This window comes from Pieris napi, chromosome 4 (assembly GCF_905475465.1).
Source record: "Pieris napi chromosome 4, ilPieNapi1.2, whole genome shotgun sequence".
NCBI classification, from domain to species: domain Eukaryota; kingdom Metazoa; phylum Arthropoda; class Insecta; order Lepidoptera; family Pieridae; genus Pieris; species Pieris napi.
Genome location: NC_062237.1, coordinates 350,028 through 375,635, shown reverse-complemented (window position 1 = coordinate 375,635; position 25,608 = coordinate 350,028). Strand labels below are relative to the sequence as shown.

The window sequence follows — 25,608 nt, the reverse complement described above, 5'->3', positions numbered from 1 at the left end:
CACACGTAAATTCCTCAGAGATAAAAAGCAGGCAGGCTGGAAAATTTTTTGTACTTCTTTATCTCCTTCTACGTGCCCTTCAGAAGTTTGGACAAGTATTAAACGTTTTCGATCTGCTTTCAAAGAATCTTTATCATCGTCTTCACTTCCCCCTTTTTTAACAAATGCCTTTTTAGACAGATTAGCTCCTCCATCAGCTGCTGAATCGATCTACTTTCCTTTGGAATCGTCTTTGATAGATGACACTTCCTCTTTAAACTCTCCTTTTTCATTACATGAATTGAAAGGTGTGCTTTCACATGTTAAAGATTCATCTCCTGGTCAGGATGGTATTATGTACTCATTTTTATCTCATCTTGGTGATACTGCCTTAATGTATTTTTTAAATTTAATAAACTCCGTCATGGTCACAGGTAATATTCCTGAAACATGGAAGTCTCAAGAAGTTATAGCGATTAAAAAACCTAACAAACCTACCAATGATGTTGCCTCATATAGGCCTATTGCGTTGTCCTCCGTTTTAACTAAAATTGCTGAACATCTTGTGAAGAATCGTTTGGAATGGTTTATAGAAAACAATAATTTAATAGCCAATAGTCAATACGGTTTTCGGAAGTCAAAATCTACAATAGACAATTTAGCTATATTGACCACAGATATTCGCATAGCTTTTTCGCGTGATGAAGATATTGTTGCTGCCTTTTTGGACATCTCTGCCGCCTATGATAATGTGAACATTTCTATTCTACAACGCAAATTATTAGAGCTACAGGTTCCTACGTTATTAATACGTTTTATCATCAATTTACTATCATGCAGATACATATCATTAATCGTTCAGAAAGATGGTAATATTACCGAGTTAAAGCGTACAGTTTTTAAAGGCCTTCCCCAAGGTTCGGTACTAAGCCCACTTTTATATAATATTTACACGTATGATTTAGAATTATCTATAAATTCCCATATAAATGTGCTACAATATGCAGATGATCTTCTTTTTTATTCCGTTGATAAATCTGTGGTTAAGGCTTGCAATTCCATGTCTAGTTCACTTAATTGTCTTAATATCTGGTTAGTTAAAAATGGCCTAGATCTATCAGTTTCCAAAAGTTCTATAGTCGTATTTTCCAAAAAACGCACAACTCCTATAATAAATGTGACCTTCAATGGTCAATCTTTGCCACTCCAAACAAAAATTAAGTTTTTAGGAGTTATATTGGATTCAAAATTGTCTGGACTTGCCCATTATGAACATGTTGTTATGAAATGTGCACAGCTGCTTAACATCATGAAATGCCTTTCAGGTGTATGGTGGGGTGCTCATCCGTTTTCTATGAAACTTGTGTATAACGCTCTTATAAGATCTGTTTTAGATTATGGCACATTTCTCTTAGATGGAGGAAGTGTCTTGGGAAGTAAAAAACTTGATGTCATTCAGTCAAAAGCTTTGAGAATTGTGACAGGAGTAATGAAATCAAGCCCATCCAATGCTTTACAAGTAGAATGCTGCGATCCTCCTTTAAAATTAAGAAGGCAATTTTTAAGTGATCGATTCTTGTTCAAATCTATGCAGTTTTCTAACCACCCTCTACATGGAAGGCTGCATGAATTGAACAATATTATTTATACATCCCGTTACTGGCGTCACAAATCATTACCATGTCTAATAATAAGCTTTCGTAAATTTTTAACATTACACAGCCGCATTCATCGATCTCCATCATTACCCATATTTATGACACAATTCAATTCTTTAATTCTTGATCCGGATATAAGATATAATATAGGCGTCCGTAAGCAAGATATTCTGGAAACAAATATTCGTTTCATGAGTAGCGTTGAGGAACAAAATTGGGAAGGTTGGGATTATATTTTTACAGATGCCTCTAAAATCTCTGTTGATGATTGTGTTGGAGTTGGTCTAATTCATTGGCAACATAAAATAATTCAAAAGATTAAACTTCCTCCTGAATCCTCGGTTTTTACTGGAGAGTGTTTTGCTCTTTTAAAAGCTTTAGAACTAGTTATTTTATTAAAATCTAAAAGTACAATCATATTTTCAGACTCAAAAAGTGCACTACAATCTCTTGAAAAATTTCCTTTCCAAATGAAACTTTGTTATCCTATTATTTGCGAAATACGTGATAAGCTTTTAATATGTTCTCAAAGAAATTACACCGTTATCTTTGCATGGATTCCAAGTCACAGTGGAATTAAAGGAAACGAGAAAGCCGATGAGCTTGCTAAAGAAGCTATAAAGGATGGAGACATCGTCCCATACATTAATTATTGTCATGATTTAGCTGCTCTTCCGAAAACCCATCTTTGGGAGTCATGGAATGATGTTTGGTTGAGAAGCAGCAAGTTCAAAGGCAAACATTATGCTGAAATTCAACCCAGGATTCCCAGTAGACCATGGTTCTTTGAGGTTAAAAGTTCTAAAACTGTCACTTCTATCATTTCCAGAATGCGTTTAGGACATGTTTGTACACCTCATCATTTAGCAAGGCTTCGTATTATTGATAGTAATATTTGTGAGTGTGGAGAAGATATTGGTGACCTTGACCATATTTTCTTTTCTTGTTCCCAATATGACCGTACCTCCTTTCTGAATTCTTTACAATCACTTCATGTTCCGTTTCCGACTAAAATCTCCTGCCTTTTGCTTTATCCTTTATTGTATTATAATGTATTATCTTCTTTCATAATCTATAATAATATTAAGATGTAATATGTTTATGTAAATATTTTATTTTTAACCAGCTTATCCCTTTATTTCCTTTTTTATTTCTTTGTTTATTTTTTTTTTCGCGTGTAGTTTCCCAACCTTTTACTTGAAACTGGCATAAAGTTGAAGCTGTTGCCATAATATTAAAAAAAAAAAAAAAAAAAAAAAAGAGTGACACTTGACAGTCAGTAAACATTTAACATGGTATAAAAACACTAAGTGTTCTTTAATCTTTTAAATTCCTTTAGTTTTTATTATAACTTCTCACTCATCGTATTTGTTTTAGTTGATTTCAGTTATATCTTTTAATTGATGCTTCCAAGTATAGTATCATGATTAATATGTTAGTATGACTTGTAAAGTTAGTAGAATATGAGTAAACCAAGTAAAGTATCAGCAGAATGGAAGAAAAGGGTGAAATCGGAATACATGCGGCTCCGGCAGGCAAAGGCATAGTATTGTTTTTACTTGTGTTCAGACTACTTAAGTATTTTTACCGTTGTGTATTATTTTAAATTTGTAATCGCAAAAGTTATTGATTTGTAGCGCTTCAAACGTGCCGACGAAGTAAAGGTTGCATGGGCGCGAAATTTAAGAATTATGTCCGAAGCGGTTGAAAACAGCGAAAGTGAGAGATGTGAGCGTGGTAGGCGGCCTTACTGGCCAGAGCCAGGACCTAGCTCTAATCACGAGAGCCTTATGAAAAGAGCGGAAGTCTCATATACTGATGGTAATTTTGTTTCATGTTTAAGTTATAGAGTTATAATTATTAAACATATAAAGAAAGTTTAAAAAAAGATTTTATAAAATATCCAGAAATGCCTGTATTAAACAACAACTATAACTCTTGGCCTTGGCTGTAGCTTTCCAAATATGTAGCTATATGTAGCTCTTACATTAGATTGTGTGTACTAGTTGTATAAATTATGTATTCTTTAAAAGCAGACTTACATACAAAAGCTCCTTATTGTAACATTAATGTAGATAATACAATATTATTTATATAATAGAGACTATTATTAGATTCAATATATAATAAGGAATCTAATAAATCCATTGTTTTCATATAGAATTTAATATAAGTGTATAAAATTATTGATTTTTTAATATCATCATATGTCATCTACACTTAATGATGCAGCCGGTGAAAGTTTGAATTTTAACTAGCTCTTACTGATATTTCTAGCATCAGGAGTGGTATTAACACAACAAGTTCCCATACACATTATTAACTCAGTTAATCCAATACCTACTATGTACACCTGGGCTCCAACACAGAAGAACTTCATGGTGGAAGATGAGACAGTGCTGCATAACATTCCCTACATGGGAGACGAAGTATTGGATCAAGATGGAACCTTTATTGAGGAGTTAATAAAGAATTATGATGGAAAAGTTCATGGTGACTTCATTTTCTTATTTAAATTCAAGTCTTAGCATACACATATAGTTTTTATTACCAAAAAATCCTTGACATAACAGTCTTAACTTATTTCAAAAAACAAACAAACCATACACTAAAAATATAAGAAAATAGAAATTACAAACTAGCATGGAAAGAACACGGGCAAACAGTAAAAAGTTAAACGAAATAGAAATTACAACCTCATTAAAAGAATAATAAACAAAATTACCGTAAGTAGTAAGATTAGTAATTAAATTGTAAGAGTGAGAAAGCCTATTCACACAAGCTTTAAAAGTAGTAATTAAAGAAAAATTTTCTAAGAAAATGTCTCGAACTGTCATATTTATGTATGTGTATTTTGTAATGTGGGGACCAGAATACAGTGGCATATACTTAATTACTGCGGACAAGGGAACGGAAGGGTTACAGCACTTTTTTTTATCAAAAATAACTCTGAGGTATCTTGTAGCATCTTTACAAGCTAATGGTAAGTTTCGAATGTGGATAACCATCTATAAAGATCAGAGTGATTTTTTTACAAAGTGATCATATTTTGATAATTTATCAGACTTAGTTATTATTTTAAGCCTCATTTAATCCTTGAAACATTTACCAATATTTTGAAAAGATACACCCCACCAACTTTTATAAGCTTGTCAATTAACAATATTCAACAATGATTTTATGAAAATATAAATATATACTTCAATCTTTTAGGTGACAAAGAAGGGGGTTTCATTGACGATCATCTATTTGTGGATCTCGTGCACGCTTTGATGTGCTTCCAGACTAAAGAGGAGGTGGCCGAAGAGCGCACGAGACGCGAATCTCGAAATTCTAAAGAAGATAAGGATGTGAGTGAATTAAATATTGCAAACAAACCTGCAATTTTTTGTTATTCCAAAAATTTATTTATTTTAAAGTTTTTCATATATGTATTATTTTGATACAAACTCATTTTTGTCTCTCTTAGTCATAATGCTTTATCGATCACTTGATTGGCTTCAAATAAAAATGAGGAACGATAGAGATAGAGACGCAGAAATGTGTATTTAGAATTAATAATTTATATTCTACAGAAAGAAGCAAAAGACATCAAGGAAAAAGAGAAGGAGGAATCCAAGGATGGCGAAAAGAAGATCATTAACGAGAAACAGTTTCCCATCTTCATAATATTTCAAGCTATCAGCTCACAGTTTCCAGACAAGGGGACGGCACAAGAGCTAAGAGAAAAGTAGGCTTTCCACATCTTGCATTATGGGTAGAATTTATTAAAAGTGAAATGTTACATAAGGACCAACTATTCATTAATATTTTAGAATATATAATATTTCATTTATTTTCCAAAAAGCCGGTGCGTCTGAGACACTGAAGGCTGGCCACTGGTCTATTAAAGATTAATTTATAATAAGTGGCTTCAGCGTCCGACTCTCATCCCTGAGGTAGGAGGTTCGAACCCTGGCTGTGCACCGATGGACTCTGTCTATGTAGAGACTTAAAGAGGTTGTAGTGCCGCTGCTTTGTTTTTAATTTATTTTTATTTATAATATACTGAAACGTTTCAGGTACATAGAACTGACGTCCCGCAGCGACCCCAACGCCCTGCCCCCCGAGTGCACTCCGAACATAGACGGGCCTCTGGCCGAGTGCGTGGCCCGAGACCAGACCATGCATTCCTTCCACACTCTCTTCTGCCGGAGGTGCTTCAAGTACGACTGCTTCTTGCATCGTGAGTGTTGATATGAATTGTCTCTTTACTTACTTAATCAGTTCCTTAGGTCCTCAGATTGCATTAACAAGCAGGCAGGCTTGAGGTTATTTTTGTAATATAATTTATTTTTCAAAATGATCATGAAACAGGTTCAGAAATCTAAGGCCAAGGCCTAAAGAGGTTGTAGCGGCATTGATTATTATTTTTTTTATTTTTTATAATTATAAATTTGTTTTTAAATGGATTTATTATTCTACTTCTTTTCATTTTGTTTTCAAGATTAGAATGTTTTTAATTTTAAATAGGCATTTCCTGGTCAGGCCCTCCAAAAGACACATCTCAGTTAACATCAGGTGGGATTTTGGCCAAACATCTGTCCAGTTCTGTATAAAAAAAGCGATATTACATACATTATATTTTGAATTAATAATTTTGTCAGACTATATATGTTGAATAGAGTCTTATGCGCACACAAAGACAAATATTAAATTACATAGATTTTTATATACATAGTATAAGTATTATATTTTTAATCTCGGCCTTACAATATCCATTTCTGTTCGGCTGACAGGAAGTCAGGCCACAGGTAAGGCCACAAACATATTTGTTCTGCCTCCCATCTTACTTTTGCACTCACGGTCATTGGTCATTGGTCTTGTATGATTTTGACTCTTTAGATACATTTTTATTTTATCATATTCATACTTATGTTTTTGTTTGATCTTTGTGTATTTTAGGTTTTGGATAAATAAACCTTATTGGTTAAACTTCACCCGGAGATCTCTCTTCTAGCATTAGGGTTGCTTTGTAATAAAAAAAAATATAATAATAAAAAAAATATTTAATTTAAAAACATGTTTCATTACACGATTGAACAATTTCCTGCTCACTAAGGCTTAATACAGCCTCTTAAAAAGCTCTGGATCAATTAATATTTAGCTGAAACTGATGAATGAATGTCAACGTAGGTCTCCAAGCGTGTCACCCTCGTCCGAACCTCTCCAAGCGACGAGGTCCCGACTTAACGCCCTTCTCGGAGCCCTGCGGCTCTAATTGCTACATGCTGTTGGTATGTCGTGTGCTATTACTATATATTTGAGGCGTTTTATTCTCAAACTTTGTTTTATTAAAATTGAAGTCTTAAAGATATTTTAGTTTAATATAACCGGATCAAAACGCGTTCATTGTGTACATAAAACCGGTTAATATGCATTTATAAATAAAATAGAAACGTATGTGTACTTATGTACACGCGTCAGAAGTTTACTTCTTTGGCATAGCAAGATAAAAAAAATTTAAAATTGTATTCTACGTTTGTAGAAAAAACGACACTAACAATCGAAAAAACTAAAATATTGACTATGGCTAACTTCGGGGTGTCGGTTTTTTGTGACGGTGTGCGCCAAATGAAGTATAACTTCAAAATAATAAATTGCAGGACGGTGTGCGTGAGAAGTTAGCTCGCGAGAAGGCCTTGGGTGAGGCGGGTGACGTGGGACTGGAAGACAAGAGCAAGGCTTTGGACTCTCCCAACGACGCCTCTTCAGAAGACAGCAATGACTCCAACAAATTTCAGAAAGGTATTTTTTTAATAATAATTAAATGAACATCGTTTCACTTGCGCTAATTTTGGTTTTTCATTAGTAATTTTTCTATAATTAGATTCATAACAATAAAGTACCTATGTTTAACTATTTTTTTTTATTTAATTTATTTTACTTATTGACAACTTTTAGATTTAATTACTCATGGTCAGTGGCGATCGGTCGCATTTGTCTGGATTTTTGTATGGATGTCACCGACGGAAAGACGGTTTATTGTAAATTAACTTAAATATAATGGTGATTCTGTGAGGTTGCAAAAGTCTTGCTTAAAATAGATAAAATTCACCAGCTGCGAGTGGAAGCTGTTGCATATTTTTTTTTTAAGACAATTCACACCAATTGACCTAGTCCCATGCTAAGCTAGTGAAGCTTGTGTTATGGCTACGGATATACATACATATTATAGATAGATAGACATATAAATACATATTTAAACACCCAAGACCTAAGCACAACACCAAATGCTCATCACATGTTCGTCTCAGCCGGGGATCGAACCCGTGACCTATGGATTCGCAGTCAGGGGTACTAACCACTAGACCAATGAGTCGTCAATTAAAATTTCCTTACAACTTCCAGGCGGCAACAGCAACTCTAGCAACAGCAACAGCAATTGGGGCCACAAGATCGCGACCGAACAAGACTCGGAGCCCGCTTACAATGCGCTGGGTGAGATATTTATTTTTATTGTGTATAACTAAAGGATTGTTTTACATTTATACATTGTGAGTGCAGGTCTGACGCTGGGCGACATCGACTCCGAGTGGACGGGCTCCGACCAATCTCTGTTCCGCGCCTTGCACAAGGTGTTTGCCTCCAATTACTGTGCTATTGCTCAAGTGATGCTGTCCAAGACTTGCCAACAGGTGAAAACCATTTATCATTCATTATTATTATATAATCTTACTTTTTACATAATTTAATGTGATCCTGAAGATTTTTATTCTGAAATAAAGGAGCGTTCAAGTATTACGTAACGAATTTGGGGGGGGGGGGGGGGGAGGTCCGTTACGATGCGGGACGGGGATTGAATTACGCTTGACTTTCCAGTAGTTTACACTATATAATGGTAACTTTTAGGTATAAAGAGTCACTGAGTGGTCATGAAACGTTTTACTATTGGGTAAATAAAAACGTTACTGCGCGTTACATGGGGGGGGGGGGTCAATAATCTCCAAAAATTGTGTGACGTAATACTTGAACGCTCTCTAAATTCCAAAATTGGCGTAGAGCTGTAAAATGGAAAGTAAGATTTATCACTTCTCTAAAGAACGAGACGAGGTTTATATATTGGTGATGACACGAGCGCGGCGGGCGGAGTGTGCGGCGCACACTTCAAGACAACCTACCAAATGCGGAGACTGTGCTCGCTATAACAATTTTCTCTCTCAATATTTTTCTTTTTTCTTTTCTTAATTGCTCCAGTGTGCTGTGTGATTATTTTGAATGACTTTTTACGTTTCTTTTAAATATTGCTTTTAAGCCTAACTTTATTTAGATTATATGGCGCTCTTGTGGAACTTCATTTTTTTTATACCCTGTGTCATAGGAGGCATAATAATATAATCTTAGATATAAAAATAGAAGAAAGAGAAAGCTGCTCCGTCTCGGATGAGAGATGAAGAATGCAGATCTTAACAAGGGGATAATCAGTTTTTGTAACAGCTTTTATAAAAACTACAAAACCAAATGTATCATTAACAAATAATTACTACCAACGGCCTACTTTAGTAAATTATACTTATAAATATTGGTGTATCTGTGTGTGTGCGCGTTTGTGAGAGGGTATGTGGTGTGTGTACTTTTTACTAAATAAATTATTTTGTAGCTATTTGTTCTATGAAAAATGTCAAATTGGGAAAAAATGTAAGTTAATTTCTTTAAGTACAACTGTCGATGCAGGTATACCGTCACTGGACGCAGTCGGGTGCCCAATGGTGCGGCGTAGAAGCGGAGAGGACTCCGCCCAGGAAGAAGAAGAAGAAGCACCGTCTTTGGTCCGTGCACTGCCGCAAGGTGCAACTCAAGAAGGACTCCGCCTCGCATCACGTGTACGTTTGTTGACCTGATATTCTTCCACGCATAAGTGTTCTCTCACCTTTGGTAACAGTCCAAGTTTCATTAAAATCTGATCCGTGGTTCTAAATGATGCACAAAGTAAGGATAATGGACAACTTAAAAGGCCGGCAACTCACTCGCGAACCCTCTAGCATGGAGAGTGTCCGTGGGCGGCGGTATCACTTAACATAAGGTGAGCCTCCTGCCCGTTTGCTCTTTGTCCTATAAAAAAAGGACAAAACATTGAACAGCAACAGCTATTGTATGAGAAAGTAAGTCAATCTTTTATCAATTTATTTGAGATTCAGAATAAAGTAATACATCTTACCTGTATCATCTTTCCGAGCGATCTTTGCACCTCTATAGACTATCTCTATCTAATGCGCGATTGTCCATGACTGTCTATTTTTTTGTATAAAACATATTTATCATATATATGTTATATGGGAGAAAATAAATAAAATTATTGAAGTTATACTTCTTTAGGCGCGTTATGAAAGATTGATGAGAGTGTAATTTTACCATGCGCGCGCACCGTGACACAAAATTAACAGAATGAAGTTGCCCACGGAAGATGCTACGGCATTGGACATAATTTAAAAACAACATTCGAATAATAATAGAATTTATGTTACACTTAATGTAAGAGAATAATAATAAATATTTATTTAAATTTTCAAATATAAACTGAACTTTATTGACTATATTGACTCCTTTTCCAGTCTTTGATTATTTAATTGTAATTAATTATTTGCATCCATACAAAAACTTTTTAATAATGCCAAAGAAGTATATCTTCTTACGCGCGTACCTAAGTACACGCACCCTTTTTATTATTATATGTCTGCAGATACAATTACACGCCGTGCGAGCACCCCAACCAGCCCTGCGACAACTCGTGCCCCTGTGTGCAGTCGCAGAACTTCTGCGAGAAATTCTGCCAGTGCAGCAGCGACTGTGAGTGACGTGCCCGTCGCCAACCCTCCGACGGAGCGATCGCTGAAGCTTTTATCTTCCCCAGGCCAGAACCGGTTCCCCGGATGCCGCTGCAAGGCGCAGTGCAACACGAAGCAGTGCCCGTGCTACTTGGGCGTGCGCGAGTGCGACCCCGACCTGTGCTCGGCCTGCGGAGCCGACGCCCGCCTGCCCTACTGCAAGAACGTCTCCGTGCCGAGGTCCTTCATTTTGGGTTTCTCACCGATGTCGTATATTGTCAGTGTAGCTATAAACAAATCGATGAATTCACCCCCAGGGGTCTCCACAAGCACCTACTCTTGGCGCCGAGCGACGTCGCGGGATGGGGTATATTCATGAAAGAGGCGGCTCACAAGAACGAGTTCATCTCGGAGTACTGCGGAGAGATCATTTCTCAGGACGAAGCCGACCGAAGGGGAAAGGTCTACGACAAGTATATGTGCTCTTTTCTTTTCAACCTTAACAACGGTTAGTATGAGCTTATGTGTACACTGAGGTATCGATGGGTGAACGAATATTATCATTGTGTAAACTAAATTAAAAAGGTGCAGAATTATTTTTTTTTAAATTTTATACTAGAGTACTCTTAGTCTATGGCTTCTAATGCTCTCATGCTCTCATTAGAAGCCGGAGCGCCGCCTAGTGGCCACAATTATCTGTTTAGACTCACTATATTATATAACCACTAGTCTGCTAAATTATCTCTTAAATATTAAATTATTCGTTCGATGGGATGTAACATCTCAGATACGGCGAGTTCTTTTTATATGTCATGTTCCTAATCTAAGACCCGGGGGCTATAATTCTTGCGTCATCGAGGCCTAACTTTATTGAAGGACAAATAAACGAAATGCATTAGTCAAATACGTAAATGATTGCAGATTTTGTAGTGGATGCGACTCGCAAAGGCAACAAAATCCGTTTCGCGAATCACTCCATCAACCCGAACTGCTACGCGAAGGTGATGATGGTGAACGGAGACCACCGTATTGGCATCTTCGCCAAGCGCGCCATACAGCCGGGTGAAGAGCTATTCTTCGACTACAGGTACATTTACATTCTGCGTAATGCCCATTTAGATGGAGTTTCTCGTCTCGAAGGTACGATTATCGAAAGAATATAAAAAAGTTTCTTCGTCTAAACATTTTGATACGATAATGCTATGGCGATTATTGCTGGTGATAGTCGCGTACGATTTCTGGCCCAAAAACGTGCGAGAAACTCTCCATCTAAATGGGCCTTTATTAATTGAACGTCCCATAAAATATGCAAAATTATTAACCTACTGCTCACATGTTCTTGACAAAATAAAGTAAACAAAGCTCAAGTTACAATTTAAAAAAAGTTAGAAAAGGTATGGATGAGTCCATTTCTATGTTTAAAATTTCTTATAAGATAAAGATTTTTAATTGTTTTTATTTTGTTTTTCAGATACGGTCCAACAGAGCAATTGAAATTTGTGGGGATCGAGAGAGAAATGGAGTTCTTATGATCGAGTTAAAAATAACTTTGTTTAATTTTTACCCATTAAGCTGATCATTATTATAGGTTAATGGCAATGTGATGAATACTTCATTAAGATATTAAACTTTTGCTTATAAATATTGTTTGATTTAATGGTATATTTAAGGAATATACCATAGACAATAGAAATATCATAGACTAGAAAAATTCAGTCGTTTCAGATTTCTGTATATTTGTTAAGAGAAATGTGGGAAAATTAGCCTTTCCTGACACATGTTGATTTTTGTTCTAAGCCATTGTGGTTGACCACATGTCACAGCAGCTGTTTGTGTAGGAATATTCATATTTTTTGACCCACTTATAACAAACTAAATACTATATTGTATTATAGTCTTTGCATCATAACTAGTACAATTTTGTTTGTATGTTTGAGGAATTAATAATAATACTATCTATTTAACAGTCAATATATTTTACAAATTGTACACTTTTATCACAATTCCTGTTTATAAGCACACCAGCTGTGAATACTTGCAGGAATGAATACTAACTAAAAACTGTTTTATATTGTCTATACTACAAACACAGCTAAAATGTCATGTAGTTTTAAATAAATGCAACAATTTTCTTAGTGATTGTAAGGTCAGAATGAAAAGTGACATTTTAGCTGTGATATTTCTATTAATCACACGAGCCATCAAGCCAGCCATCTTTCCATCGCTCATGCACTTTACTGCAGTCGAACATAGGCTTTCCGAGCTTCTTATTGACTGTATTGTGTCTATCACACAACCATTTTGCTAACTCTTCTCTGGTTTTTGTTTTAGGTGGATGTTTTTTTATGCTAAAAAAATAATTTGGATAACATTAATGCCAATGTAATGGGCTAAAATTATAATCTAGTCTCAAGCCAAAGTATCACTCCTTAGAAAATTGATTATGTGCATCAAGAAACTTAAGGTTAAATAATCTTTATTTCTGTTACAACTTTAAAAAATATTTCACACAGAACCAGATAAATACTTTTAATTAATATCTTTCCACCAACTATTGACAAAAAAGAAAACAAGACAAAATAATACATAGAAACAACAATAAAGATGAATAAATAAAAGATACAAAACTATAATATATCATTGCAAACCAAATTTCTCTTTACAGGCACCAGTAATCAACTTAACATAGAGGTTATAAACTACATATATGATGTAGTATGTATACTTACTCATCCTGGAAGTCTAATGCACAAGGCTCACATGGATAGAATTGGGAGAAAATATTAAAGAATTGAACCATTTTTTCAGCTTCAGATTTAGTTGGTTTTTCTGGATAATAGGATGCCATAGTGTGTAGAAAGCCCCATGTGGATTTGCCTAATTCTTCCTTATCTAAAGGACATTCTTTAGCTTCCAATGGTGGCTAAAATAATTTTGGGAAATTAATAAACAATAAAAAAGAAGAAGGCGGAAAGTTTCTAGCCAGTTCTTCTTGCCTGCTCTACGCCCTTGACTTGCGAACTGGTAGTAAATGTAAATTTAACTTCTTTTTTGACATTCATAAGTATTTGTTTACCTATATGAATAAAGATATTTTGAGTTTGAAAAAGTTGGGCATATAATTTTCTTTTTCAAGGCTTTCTTTGATAATCTATGTTATTGATAATTATTGAGGTATTGCAGTGCTAATCTTATCTAGATGTTTTGTAACCACTTACCGGTTCAGGTTTACTTGGTGTCTGGATTTTAACCTTAGTCTTTTTACTCCACGATTTAAAATCGCTACAAGCTCTGCAAGGTTTATCTTCTTCTTCACCCTGATGAGAAGGCATACTTATTGCTTTTTAATTATTTAGGTGCATGTTTCGTATGCAATGATTGCAGAGATGACGCAACTTTTTGTGAGGATTTGTTATATGATGCTATATTTTCGGTGGCAATAGCCTTCTTTGGTACCACATAATGATATTTAAGTTCACTTGAATAATAAAATATATTTGAGATATTTTCACAGTATCTTTTTTTAAATATTTTTCATTTTATATCAAAGTTCAAACGTCAACGACACTATGAAATGACATCGATTACTCAATTTGACAATTAACGATATCACTCTTCTATGCTCTCATGGGTCATGATCTAAGTTCTAACCATAGTTATCAGAACTAGTTAATAGGAAGAGTTATTTAAATGTTATGGTTATGGCAGAATGTAGAAACATGCGATTTGATTATTTTGTAGATTATTGGCCCTACCCATTATTTATTCGTTAGTCCACACTCGGACATTTCTAGAAACGACTGAGAGTACATACCAGTATTTTTAGTATACATATATACTAAAATTGGAGGAATATAATTATTAAAAAATGAAACGATATTTTAACATTATAAAATAATTTTATAGTAGCATAATAACATTACAAGCTTATGACTAGGTAATAAATTCATAATTTGTAGACACCATTTAAGTAGACGGCTCTGCGCAGACTGCTATTATACCTGGAAACAACAGAGTTAAAATTATTTAATGTTCGTATCCCATTTATTGTTACCCGACATCTGAAACTCATGTTTAGTGTGTATGCGTTCGTTGAAATAAAAATGAGGTAAACCGGTAATATAATAAATATAGTCTCACTATCGACAATGAGTCTCAATTGTTGTACGGCCGGCGAATGCGGCAGCTGCGTGGTGAAATCGTCGCCTGCGTCGCAGCAGCGAGCGAGAAGCGGGTCCAAAGGCAACGCTCCTAACATGCGGACGCCCAACTCCGTACACATTTGTCCTGCGCCACCCGTTGTGGCCGGGAAGATTTCGCTGCGGCTCTGAAACAAAACAATTGTACATTCCCGCACTAAATTGTGCGAGCGATACGATTTAATATACAAACTAAAGAACAACGCACATGGCAATTGGGGCACACGAAGAGGGACATGTTTTCGACTACGCCGATGACGGGCAGCGCCACTTTGCGGCAGAAGTGTATCTCCTTTCGCACGTCGAGCAGCGCCACCTCTTGAGGCGTCGTCACGACTACCGCGCCGCTCACGCCCGCCCCGCACAGGTATTGCACCAGGGAGAGGTGCTCGTCAGATGTACCTAAAATATAACATATAGTTCTGATTAGATTTAATATCATATTTAAATAAACTTATAAGCATATTCTTGGTATTTAAATGGATTCCAGTCTCTTCGGGAGCGTTCAAGTATTACGTCACGCAAATTTTGGAAATTCTTGACCCCCTCCCCATGTAACGCGCCGTAAGGTGACCACCCAGTGACTCTTTATACCTAAAAGTTAGCATTATGTGATGTAAAGTACTGGAAAGTCGAAAATAATATTAACAATAACGCGTAATTGAATCCCCGCCCCGCATAGTAGCGTTTTACTAGAGGGAACCCCCCCCAACAAACTCGTTACATAATACTTGAACGCTTCCTTCCCTGGGTTCTACAATTAACGAGTATATTGTTTATTAAGATCGGTAATACTACCTGGTGGCGTATCAATCAGCAAGTAGTCGAGATCTCCCCAATCCACTTCACTTAGAAACTGCTTAATCATGCCTAAAAAAAATAAGTTTATTACAGAAATCTGACAATTTTTGTTATGAAATAATCAGAAAATTAATTTTACCATTCTTCTTAGGTCCTCTCCAGATGACAGCATCATCGGGGCTACCCAGCAGGAAACCGATTGACATCAGCGAAAGGTTGTCCTTTACATACTGCGATAGCAGTAAATAATTTTGTAAATAGGTTGCCACTTAACTAGAACGTTATATTTATCGCTGATACAACATATTGTCAATTAAAGCATAAACAGAGCGCGGTGGGGAAATGTTTGCATATCAGCTTACGTCAGATTATATTGTATAGAAAAATAACATTTACTTAGTTAATGATCACTTTTGTGCATTTAAATAATTTTACTTTTAAAACTTTACCCAAAAGAACTTAACATGTCCTCACTTTTAGTATAACATATTACTTGATTACAAAAGTTACTACAACAGTAAGAAGGGCAAATATTAATACTAAAATCGGCACGTAACTTGGCCAAATGAAACACAATCTCTCTAGATTTTATTACAAACTATTGTTACAGCACGCCCTTAAAGCTATGGTTATGACCTTGAAAATAAATTGAAAATCGTCACTGTAGAATGATAACCTCGTATGTCAAAAAAACATTTTTTTAAATTCTTAGACTCTTATGTCATTTAACTGGTATAATCATGAAGTTTTACCATCCAAAACTATGGACAAAAACACAAAATAATATTTGAACGAACATTGACGAAATGACTCTAATAATAATATACTTACGACAGGCGACCATCCTGATCCAGAGTTATGTACTTGTTCTCCACGCACTCCCAACACCCGTGGCTGACTGGGGCCGCAAATATCTGCATCCAGGATACCAACCTGAAGACAAAACCGAAAAGTTATAAGTTTCTGTATTGATTAGGTCTAACTTTGAATTTTAACATTTTCCGTCGACATCTTTTGTAATCTTGAGACTGTATATAAAAGTATTCTGTAAAATAGTGTATATTCTAATAATTTTCGTATAAAAAATCTGTTTGATCACAATCGGTCATATCCAGAGCGGTTCACGGGCGGAGGCTATGCTTCAATGTACACAAAAAAACATGTTTACAAACCAAATGCAAATTCAAATGCATAATATTTATTCACTGCAGGTTGCGGCGACGTTAGCAATCATTTGATTTAAATATTCAGCGAGTCCTTGGCTAGCATACATTTGTCCTCATATCAATCAATATTTAAATAGCGTATCAAGCGTAGTTCTCAGAGCATGACAAGGTGTTAGGGATTTATTTCACTTTAAAATATATACCTACAATCAATTCATCTAAAACTTCTGCACACTGAATCCACATTTCTACTCTAATTTGAACAAAAAAAGAACTTTGTATCATTTAAAAAAAATATTTATTATAAATATTTAATTCAAACAATATAGGTTATAGAAAAAATTCAAATTCTATACAAAACGGTGTCATCAATAAGACCCAACTTAACAAATGGTTTTTTTTAAACGGGCAGGAGGCTCACCTGATGTTAAATGATACCGTCGATCGTGGAGACACACTGCCAGAAGCAACCGCGTTGCCGGTCTTTTAAGAATTGGTACGCTCTTTTCTTGAAGGACCCTAAATAGAATTGGTGTGGAAATACTTTAGTGGGCAGCTGATTACATAAAGTGGTGCGCAGAAACTATTTTTTTCCAAATTACCGCGAAACTGAACGTCATTGGATATGTCAACGCTGTGTATTCCGATGCTGGCTGTGGCTTCAAAAGAGGGTCTTCGAAGAGAGGTACTCCTCTCTTCGAAGACCCTCTTTTGGTACAATGGAATTTTTTAACGGAAAAAGTTAAATAAGGCGACCCTAATCGTCGCGCCGCACTGATCATCGCTAATCAGCTGTTGGCCCTCTAGATATCTCAGCTGATCGTTAATAATGGTTTCCATTATTTTGGAGAACAAGGTTTATTCTTGTGTCTATTGGGCGATAGTTGGACGGATCAGAGCGTTCGCCTTTATAGGAATCGGATGGATTGACGAATTTATATGCATAATGATATTTTTTTCATACTTCTTTCTTAAGGACCATACTGGTCGCCCAAAAAAGTACATTGTTTCTTTCCATTTTTCGTCATAGTTTCTTGAAGTAGTATTGGGCGAATGGAAAAAATATATGGTGGAGTTGAGTAGTTTATGTACCCATTTTGAAAGATCGATACACGATTTAAATAACTTCGCTTGATAGAAAAAAAAATCCAAACATCCGAATCCGAATACATTTTATGACGAAAATATATATAGCCAAGTAATCCATTTCAGAAAAAAATATTACATTAATTTAATGTTTATCAAAACTAATTGTTGTTACGGGCCGGCTCGCCTCAGTGCTCCAGCTCTCCACTGCGCCCCGCAGTCCACCCCGAGACACTGACACAGCAATTCGTGGCTTAAATATACGATTTTAAAATGACCAAATATTATAAAGCGGGAAAGGACTTCACCTTGCAAACGTCCATTAGACCAACAGCCCTTCCTTCGTTCTGGGCAAACGTGTCCTGTATTAGTTATGCTGAGCAGATTTTATATTTAATTACGCAATATATTAGCACAAGGGCACTGGTTATTTTTAATATTATTGCGTTTGCCCATCTGGCCGCTTTTGCGGTAGCGGAGCATGCCTGACTTGATGATTCGGAGAGAGCGAAAAATGTAATTCAACAATAAATATACTGTTTATATTTGGCAGCATAGTGAAATAGTAATTTAAATAAGATTTAGTAAGGAGGTAGGTAACACTATTTACGTGCAATATCGCACCTAAGCTATTATTATATTTATTTTTAGAACAATTTAATATAAATTCTTCAAGTACTCATTTCCATAGAGTGAGTAAAGCCTGACCTATATACCAATACGTACCCAAGGTTGTACCACAAGGAGCGTGGCACGGGTTAATGCGGAAGGTAGTGTTGCAAAATTCTTGCCTACGAACCTTCAAGATCGATACACGTGTCTCGGGAACTTTATATAAAAAAATATAAAATATGGAATTCGGGAGTTCGTACGAAAGACGCTCGCGGTATAACCGGGTATGTTTTTTTGAATAAATATACTATTACGTTATTCTACCATTTGCTCCTACCTATCTATGATCTATTTGTGTGCTATACATATATAGCATAGAGCTTCAATAAGAGCACATTGCGTTATATGTATGAACAAGGATCTGTCGGCAGGTCATCGGTTCAAGAAATTGTAACCAATGAAATACTAGGGAAAACACAATATCTTCTTTGTGCTCCTGCATTGTGAAGATGTTGCTTATACATATAGTCACGGGAACTCCTATTATTGTGCTTATGCAAATATGATTAGGTTTCTCCACAGGAAATTCTTTAGTTAAGAGTCAGATATAAAAAGATGCCATCCACATCAAAGGTATGTTAAATATCTATGAAAAACCATCTTTTACTTTTACTTGTTTTTACTGCAGGTGTCATATTTTAATACTAAAAGCCACTATAGAACAGAAACATCTACTATACTAACACAAAGATACCAAAGCATATTGTTACAATATAATGTATCTATATTAACTTTAATTTAATATATATAATAGATTTGATATCTTAAAAGCATTATGATGAAATGCTTTTACTGTTTCAACAAGATAAGGCTTATCAGACCTCAAACATTAAAAGCCATAGCTTATATAAGGAATATTATTGTAATTACAAAAATTTGAAAGAGGATTATTTTTTAAATAATATATATATACTTACATTTATATCTGGATTCTTAGCTGCCAGGCCATGACCAAGCAGTGATGTGACAGTGCTTTTTCCTACACCTCCTTTACCAGATAAAATTAATATCTTATGCTTTACATTTGATAGACGATTTCTTATTATCTCTATAGCGGGATCAGGTCCAGCAGGTATACCTATAATGATGTTAATTTAGAATTAAAAAAGATCTGGAATATCTGTTTTTATTCTATATTTGTATTGTAATAATATTTGTATTATTAAATATTGTTCTCAGATAGCAGAGTCAACAAACCTTAGACACACCTTAATGTTATTACTAAAAAATGATAAAACTTGTGATGTAATGTCATTGAAACAATAAATAATTCTTGATAACCTTGACTCTTTAGAGTTGAACCTTGGCATTTGTGTTATAGCTTGTATTAAGAAAAAAATTGTAAATTAAATTTAAATATGCAAAGATTTATAATATAGGCACTTTTAAAAATGTAATAGTTATTTAGGTACCTGAAGCACAAATGTTTTGATTTGGACATCCTGCACAAGCTGACACTTTACCAGCATCTTCACTTTGAGTTCCAGGGCAATCTGTTATAGTAATTAATACATGAATTTTCCTTAATACACACATTTAATAATAATGAAAATTTAAAAAATTACTTACGATGTGGAGCGTTTTCAGGAATGTTACTCATTTCTCTAGTAATTCATACAACGAAATGTTTATATATTTTTTTAAACCTTATAGCTAATCGAAAGTAATAGCAAAAATTTTTTTCAATGATTTAATAATTATCAATCTACAATCTACATCGTTCAGAAATTATAGGAACACAAATAACAAATTGTGAAATGTGAATAAGTGGAATAAACTATTATTGTATATACCTTTTGAAAATTGAAATTCGTTCCACAGATTATTAAAGACTTAGCAGTTAGTTTACGATGTATATAAAAAATCTGTCAAAGTTACTGTGACGTTGGTTGACATATTGCAAGCAATGAACGGGTATCTACGACGTTTATTTTTGTGCCACAGAATATATATAACAACATAGTCTGTCCTGATGAAAAAAAATCAAGACACGAAATTCAAATTTGACTTTTCTTTTTTATGTAGCTGTTTTGTTAGGATAATTTTTATACGTTTAATATAATTCTTAAATTTATAGCTAATAAATTTAACCAAAATGGCAAAAGAAGTAACAATGTGCACGGTCGGTTTAGTAAAACAAATTTTCTCTAATTTATTTTTTGTAATTCCCATTATCTCATATATTTTTTGCAGCAATTACAACAATGGAGCCCCGTCAAGGAGACAGCAGGTGCTCCGAATATTCCGCCACAAGTGGGCTATTGCTTTCACTCGCCTAAAAAGCACCCTTGGCGACCAATCATGGGCTATGAAGAAATTGAAGTTACTCCTATGTAATGTATAATTTATATAAAGTTTACGATATTCCAGGCCTATATTACTGTAAACGAATAGCGTAGATGTTATATTAATAAATCCTCACGGTAGGTTAATCTACCTACACAAACAACTGTTTCTACTTAATAGATCTATACCTTGGCAGGCCATCGCAACCTATAACCAATACGATGGTAGATCCTTGCTACACCCCGACGGGAATGGCAGCGGAGCCCCTTCGCTTCCCGAACTTGGTGACAGGATTTGACCGAAGCCCCGAACACGCGGCCCGAGCTGCACTCTACACCCGTTACACTCAATACGAGTGGAACCAGAACAGCATCAAGAATTACAACGAGTCTGATGCAAAGCGGAATTTCTCGGAGCGTGTCAGAAATGATATCATGAGGATGTTGAGGTTTGTGGGAAAACTGATCTATGAGTAATAGGGAAATTACTTTTTTTACTGAAAAACTCGTGTTGAGTGTGATTACGATGAGATCAAGCTGTTGAGACATTTATTGTAGAGAGACTGATGAGATTGGTACTCAAGGTCAGCGTGACTCTGGGAGACGTATCGGAGAACGTATCACCGATACGACCTTTTGGAGAAATGAGGTGAGTGTCTATGTCTATCATTATCATAAATAATATATGAAAATTTACTAATGACTACGTGACAAATTAATTCGTGTAACCAAATACATTTAACAAATATTATTGTATAAGACCGATTCATCTTACACAAACAGAAATTAAAGTCACTAACATCATTTAAAATTGACACAAATAGGTATCAATTGAAATGGAGCGTCTTGTATCCACTTGCGAGAAGTTGAACGACACTCGAAGACAATTGGAGCGAGCCATCGCCGGTATTGAAGGACCACTGCATATCGTGCAGGAGTGTCTCTACCATCGGGAGAAAAGACAGGGTAAGTTTGGTTTAGAGCGGTAACCAAACAATGGGGCGTTACACCATAGGTATGTTACCCTTAAAGTTATGGAGGTGGTTTTGTTTTCGGCTAAATATGAACAAAAAACCGCGTTGTCGTTGCATAAATGAGAGCAATATGAAAATTTGGATCAAACCGTTATATAACCAATGCCTGAACATAATTATTATTGATTTTATTCTCACTCTCACTTCCCTTTTCGGTCATAGTATCTCCCCTTTTCTTTCTCCTTTAGGTCTGGAACAAGTCCATGACGCTGTAGAGCAGTCTTTGCTTAAGGAAGTGGCGATACTACGCGAGTGTCAGGACAAGTTCAGAAACATGCTGGAGAAGGTAATATCGTCTGATCTTGGGTATCTATACTGGTTGGTATGATAGCTGTTGGATGACACTCTTAATTTTCTTAAAACCTACCTGACAATACCTTAACAAACTAAGCTATTATTAAATTATTGCTAGCTATATACTAATCACTTTTCAAATAGCATATCGTATCATAGGTTCGTCAGCAATCTAAAAACTGTCGCGCCACACAACACGAGTTGGAGTCAGACATGCGGAACAAGGAATATTCCCTCGGTATTGACAACATGTGCCATCAGCTCAACAACTTCTCCAAGGTTAGAAATAATTTTTGTAACTAGCTGACGAGGCAAAAGTAGTTTTTTTCATTATCGTTATATGTATGTTTTAATGGCAAAAACCTCCAAAGAATCTGCCAAGCCGTTCAAGTAGAGTTTGGCTACAAACATGACACGAGAACTTTATATATCATAAAACTTTAAAAAAATAAGCAGAAATTAATAATTTTGATCCTTTTTTAACATCGCTAAGGATATATTTTTATTCTACTTGATAAATTATTGTACAGGGCCTGCAATTCTACGCGGGCATCGAACGCTACGACCCGTCGGTGTGTGACACTGAGCGCTGGGCGGCTGCCAGTGCTGCTACACTGCAGAGGTCGCAATCCGAACGCGCCAAGGCCGTGCAAATGCTCTCCGGTATATATATTATTACTATTAAATGTGAATATTAGATTCTCTGGATTTGTAAAGAAAAACTTGTATCGATTTAAAATATTTGATATGCCAGTAGCGCTATAACCTTTTAAGGTTGGGGCTTAAAGTAAAAGTAAAAAATCATTTATTCATGTAGGTAAGTAACACATTGTAGGTAGACTTATGAACGTCAAAAAAGAAATATATATTAAATGCTTCTAATTTTACATTTACAGTTCTCAAATCAAGCTTAGATTTGTAACACTGCTCTAACACAATAAGAATATTTATAATACTGGCAATATAGTCTTTCAATAATCTCACAGATGCCGAGAACCTGGTGAACGTATCGGCGACGGAGATTTGGGACCAATGGAGCAACACCAACAGCGCTTTCACGAGACGCATCGCCGAGACCATCGAGATCAAGAACAAGTTGCAGTTGCACTTGCACAAGGTTGGAGATTGCTGCTTATACATTTGTTTTTATAGAACGGGGCAAACCTGACGCCCATAAACTCTCAAAGTGCGTTGCCGGCCTTTTAAGAATTTTTTTTTGAAGGATTTAGAGCAGAGTTGAATTAATAAAATGTTGGACTACATTCTACATTTTAAGAAGCAATTTTATCTGCCGAAGTCAAACTTTTAAAAGGTAAAAATATATACAAATAAAACTGCCGATTATAGGTGGCAAATGCATTATACGTATGTTATATAGGTTCAGCAAGAAATGTTTGACGTGGAGAAGACTCTAGAACTGCTAAACAAGGCTATCGAAGACAAATTGCAGCCGTTGAGGGTGGCTCACACCCGACTCCAAGCGCGGACCAACAGACCGCATCTGGAGAAGTGCCGAGATGAAGCGCAGAATAGGTTTGTGCGAGAGAACACTATTCATTACTCGTATACGTACACATTAAACGACAAAGATCACCTTTTGAGGTCACCAATCAAAGGCATTCGCGTGTATTAAGACTAATACTTTCAGATTGGTGAAAGAATGCTGTGATCTCCAAGAGACTATGGAGACCTTGAGGTCAAAGATAGCTACGGCCGAAGGCACTCACCAGACTTTACTTGGCGTACGAGCGGGGCTGGAAGCGGATTTGCGCAACAAGTCGACCACGCTGTTCATAGACAGGGACCAATGTATGGGACTGAGGCGGGGCTACCCTGTGACTGCTGCTATCAAAGCTTAACTTTGGAAATAAAATGTGGAATCAAACTGTGGGTTTTATTTTGAATAAATGATATGCGTGATATGGTCCCTCATAAAAAATACTATAGGGGAAATAATCAAAAGGGTACAAAAGAAGTTCAAAAAAATACAACCTCTTTCCTTACCTTTACCATACGAGGTTCTTGATGGAGCTTTTAGAGCTATTACGCACTGTCGACTAGTCGCCGGCGACTCGGTCGCTGGCGACTGTGAGTTTCTACAGTTTAAATAGATGTCTACGCACTTGGTCGTCGGTCGCCCAAGCGACTGGGCGACTCGCCGCGTCGTGGCGACACACAAGCGACTGCCAGTCGCTGGCGACCAATAGGAGCACGGTTTCAAATGGAAGCATTCACACTGCGAGCAACTGTCTTAACGACTGGACGTATATATACGAATGTACTTGGAATACTGTCGCTCGGCTTGGTCTCCTGCCTAGTTGCCTATGTTTTGGTCGCCGAAAAGACCGAGTCGCCGGCGACAAGTCGACAGTGCGTAATAGCTCTTAGGGTATGGCTCGTGTTCATTTAGAGCTATTACGTACTGTCGACTTGTCGCCACCGATTCGGTCGCCTCGGCGACCAAAACATAGGCAACTAGGCAGGAGACCAAGCCGAGCGACAGTATTCCAAGTACATTCGTATATATACGTCCGGTCGTGACGACAGTTGCTCGCAGTGTGAATGCTTCCATTTGAAGCCGTGCTCCTATTGGTCGCCAGCGACCGGCAGTCGCTTGTGTGTCGCCACGACCCTGCGAGTCGCCCAGTCGCTTGGGCGACCGACGACCAAGTGCGTTGACATCTATTTAAACTGTAGAAACTCACAGTCGCCAGCGACCGAGTCGCCGGCGACAAGTCGACAGTGTGTAATAGCACTTAAATTAGATTTCCGATCAGTGGCGTAGTATCAAATCACTATAAAAAAGTGATTCGGAACAAAAATGAGGCATTTCATACTGATTGTCTCAAACGTAAAGTGAAGTTTCCGGCGTCTCTTATGATATGGGGCTGCATGTCTACAAGGTGTTGGTGGTATGCAGTTTGTGGATGGTTCTATCAATGCTGCAAAGTATCAAAAGATTTGGTAGAGAATTTACTGCCCTCTATTCCGTCACTTAAGCATCAAGATTCCTTCCATTTTTCAACCGGATGGTGCTTCCGGTTGAAAACTACTCTAAACTATTTGCTGCCCTACTGCAACAAAGACGTGGCTGCTGGCGAAAAGCATCCCTACAATCGAATGGAATACAACAGAATGAAGTTGCCCACGGAAGTTGCTACGGCATTGGACATAATTTAAAAACAATATTCGAATAATAATAGAATTTATGTTACACTTAATGTAAGATAATAATAATAAATGTTTATTTATTTAATTTCTCAAATGTAAACTGAACTGTATTGACTATACTGACTCCTTTTCCAGTCTTTGATTATTTAATTGTAATTAATTATTTGCATGCAATCAAAAACTATTTTGAATAATGCCAAAGAAGTATAACTTTTTACGCGCGTACACAAGTACACGAACCGTTTTTTTTCTTCTTGTCTTTACGCGAAAATTCATGACGGTAAATTTTATCATATTCAGGCTTTAATGTCTTCGATCTATTAAAAATAAAATTTCTTTCACTGGGGTAAGAATCCAGGACTTCCTGTCCTTCCTGTCTATACAATACATACAAAGCTTTCAATCACTGGACCACAGCGACAGACTCAGTTATAACTTAAATGTATAACGAACGGAAAC

The 25,608-nt window shown here is 36.2% G+C and overlaps 4 protein-coding genes across 7 annotated transcripts; 2 read left to right on the top strand and 2 right to left on the bottom strand.

The window, feature by feature from the left end:
• The first annotated feature begins 2,915 nt into the window (after positions 1–2,915).
• LOC125048650 (histone-lysine N-methyltransferase E(z)) lies at positions 2,916–12,083 on the top strand. Of its 3 annotated transcripts, XM_047647435.1 has the most exons (18): positions 2,916–2,932; positions 3,025–3,178; positions 3,275–3,458; positions 3,915–4,130; positions 4,851–4,987; positions 5,213–5,367; positions 5,699–5,862; positions 6,416–6,430; positions 6,813–6,913; positions 7,283–7,424; positions 8,028–8,117; positions 8,184–8,314; positions 9,351–9,499; positions 10,357–10,463; positions 10,528–10,681; positions 10,759–10,949; positions 11,363–11,528; positions 11,913–12,083. In XM_047647435.1, exons 2-18 carry the CDS (start codon positions 3,101–3,103, stop codon positions 11,971–11,973), a joined length of 2,241 nt encoding a protein of 746 aa, XP_047503391.1. In that variant the 5' UTR covers positions 2,916–2,932; positions 3,025–3,100; the 3' UTR covers positions 11,974–12,083. The 3 variants fall into 3 exon arrangements, with proteins under 3 accessions (XP_047503391.1, XP_047503393.1, XP_047503392.1); XM_047647437.1 differs by lacking the exon at positions 2,916–2,932 and having other exon boundaries at positions 2,942–3,178; positions 10,759–10,914; XM_047647436.1 differs by lacking the exons at positions 2,916–2,932; positions 6,416–6,430 and having other exon boundaries at positions 2,944–3,178.
• Positions 12,084–12,398: 315 nt separating this feature from the next.
• On the bottom strand, positions 12,399–14,021 carry LOC125048654 (FAD-linked sulfhydryl oxidase ALR). The gene is made up of 3 exons (XM_047647441.1): positions 13,660–14,021; positions 13,171–13,364; positions 12,399–12,789 (listed from the first exon to the last, which is right to left on the bottom strand). Exons 1-3 carry the CDS (start codon positions 13,771–13,773, stop codon positions 12,627–12,629), a joined length of 471 nt encoding a protein of 156 aa, XP_047503397.1. The 5' UTR covers positions 13,774–14,021; the 3' UTR covers positions 12,399–12,626.
• Positions 14,022–14,320: 299 nt separating this feature from the next.
• On the bottom strand, positions 14,321–20,182 carry LOC125048653 (cytosolic Fe-S cluster assembly factor nubp1-A). Its single transcript, XM_047647440.1, has 9 exons — positions 19,935–20,182; positions 19,778–19,858; positions 19,283–19,443; positions 16,273–16,374; positions 15,581–15,671; positions 15,439–15,510; positions 14,849–15,042; positions 14,582–14,768; positions 14,321–14,442 (listed from the first exon to the last, which is right to left on the bottom strand). The coding sequence occupies exons 1-9, from the start codon at positions 19,963–19,965 to the stop codon at positions 14,408–14,410; spliced, it is 954 nt and encodes a 317-aa protein (XP_047503396.1). The 5' UTR covers positions 19,966–20,182; the 3' UTR covers positions 14,321–14,407.
• On the top strand, positions 18,457–23,863 carry LOC125048651 (tektin-3-like). 2 transcript variants are annotated; one of them, XM_047647438.1, is made up of 11 exons: positions 18,457–18,589; positions 20,559–20,698; positions 20,848–21,099; positions 21,209–21,299; positions 21,475–21,616; positions 21,873–21,970; positions 22,138–22,257; positions 22,509–22,641; positions 22,965–23,095; positions 23,357–23,511; positions 23,627–23,863. In XM_047647438.1, the coding sequence occupies exons 1-11, from the start codon at positions 18,545–18,547 to the stop codon at positions 23,835–23,837; spliced, it is 1,518 nt and encodes a 505-aa protein (XP_047503394.1). In that variant the 5' UTR covers positions 18,457–18,544; the 3' UTR covers positions 23,838–23,863. The 2 variants fall into 2 exon arrangements, with proteins under 2 accessions (XP_047503394.1, XP_047503395.1); XM_047647439.1 differs by lacking the exon at positions 18,457–18,589 and adding an exon at positions 20,339–20,487.
• The last annotated feature ends 1,745 nt before the right edge of the window (positions 23,864–25,608 follow it).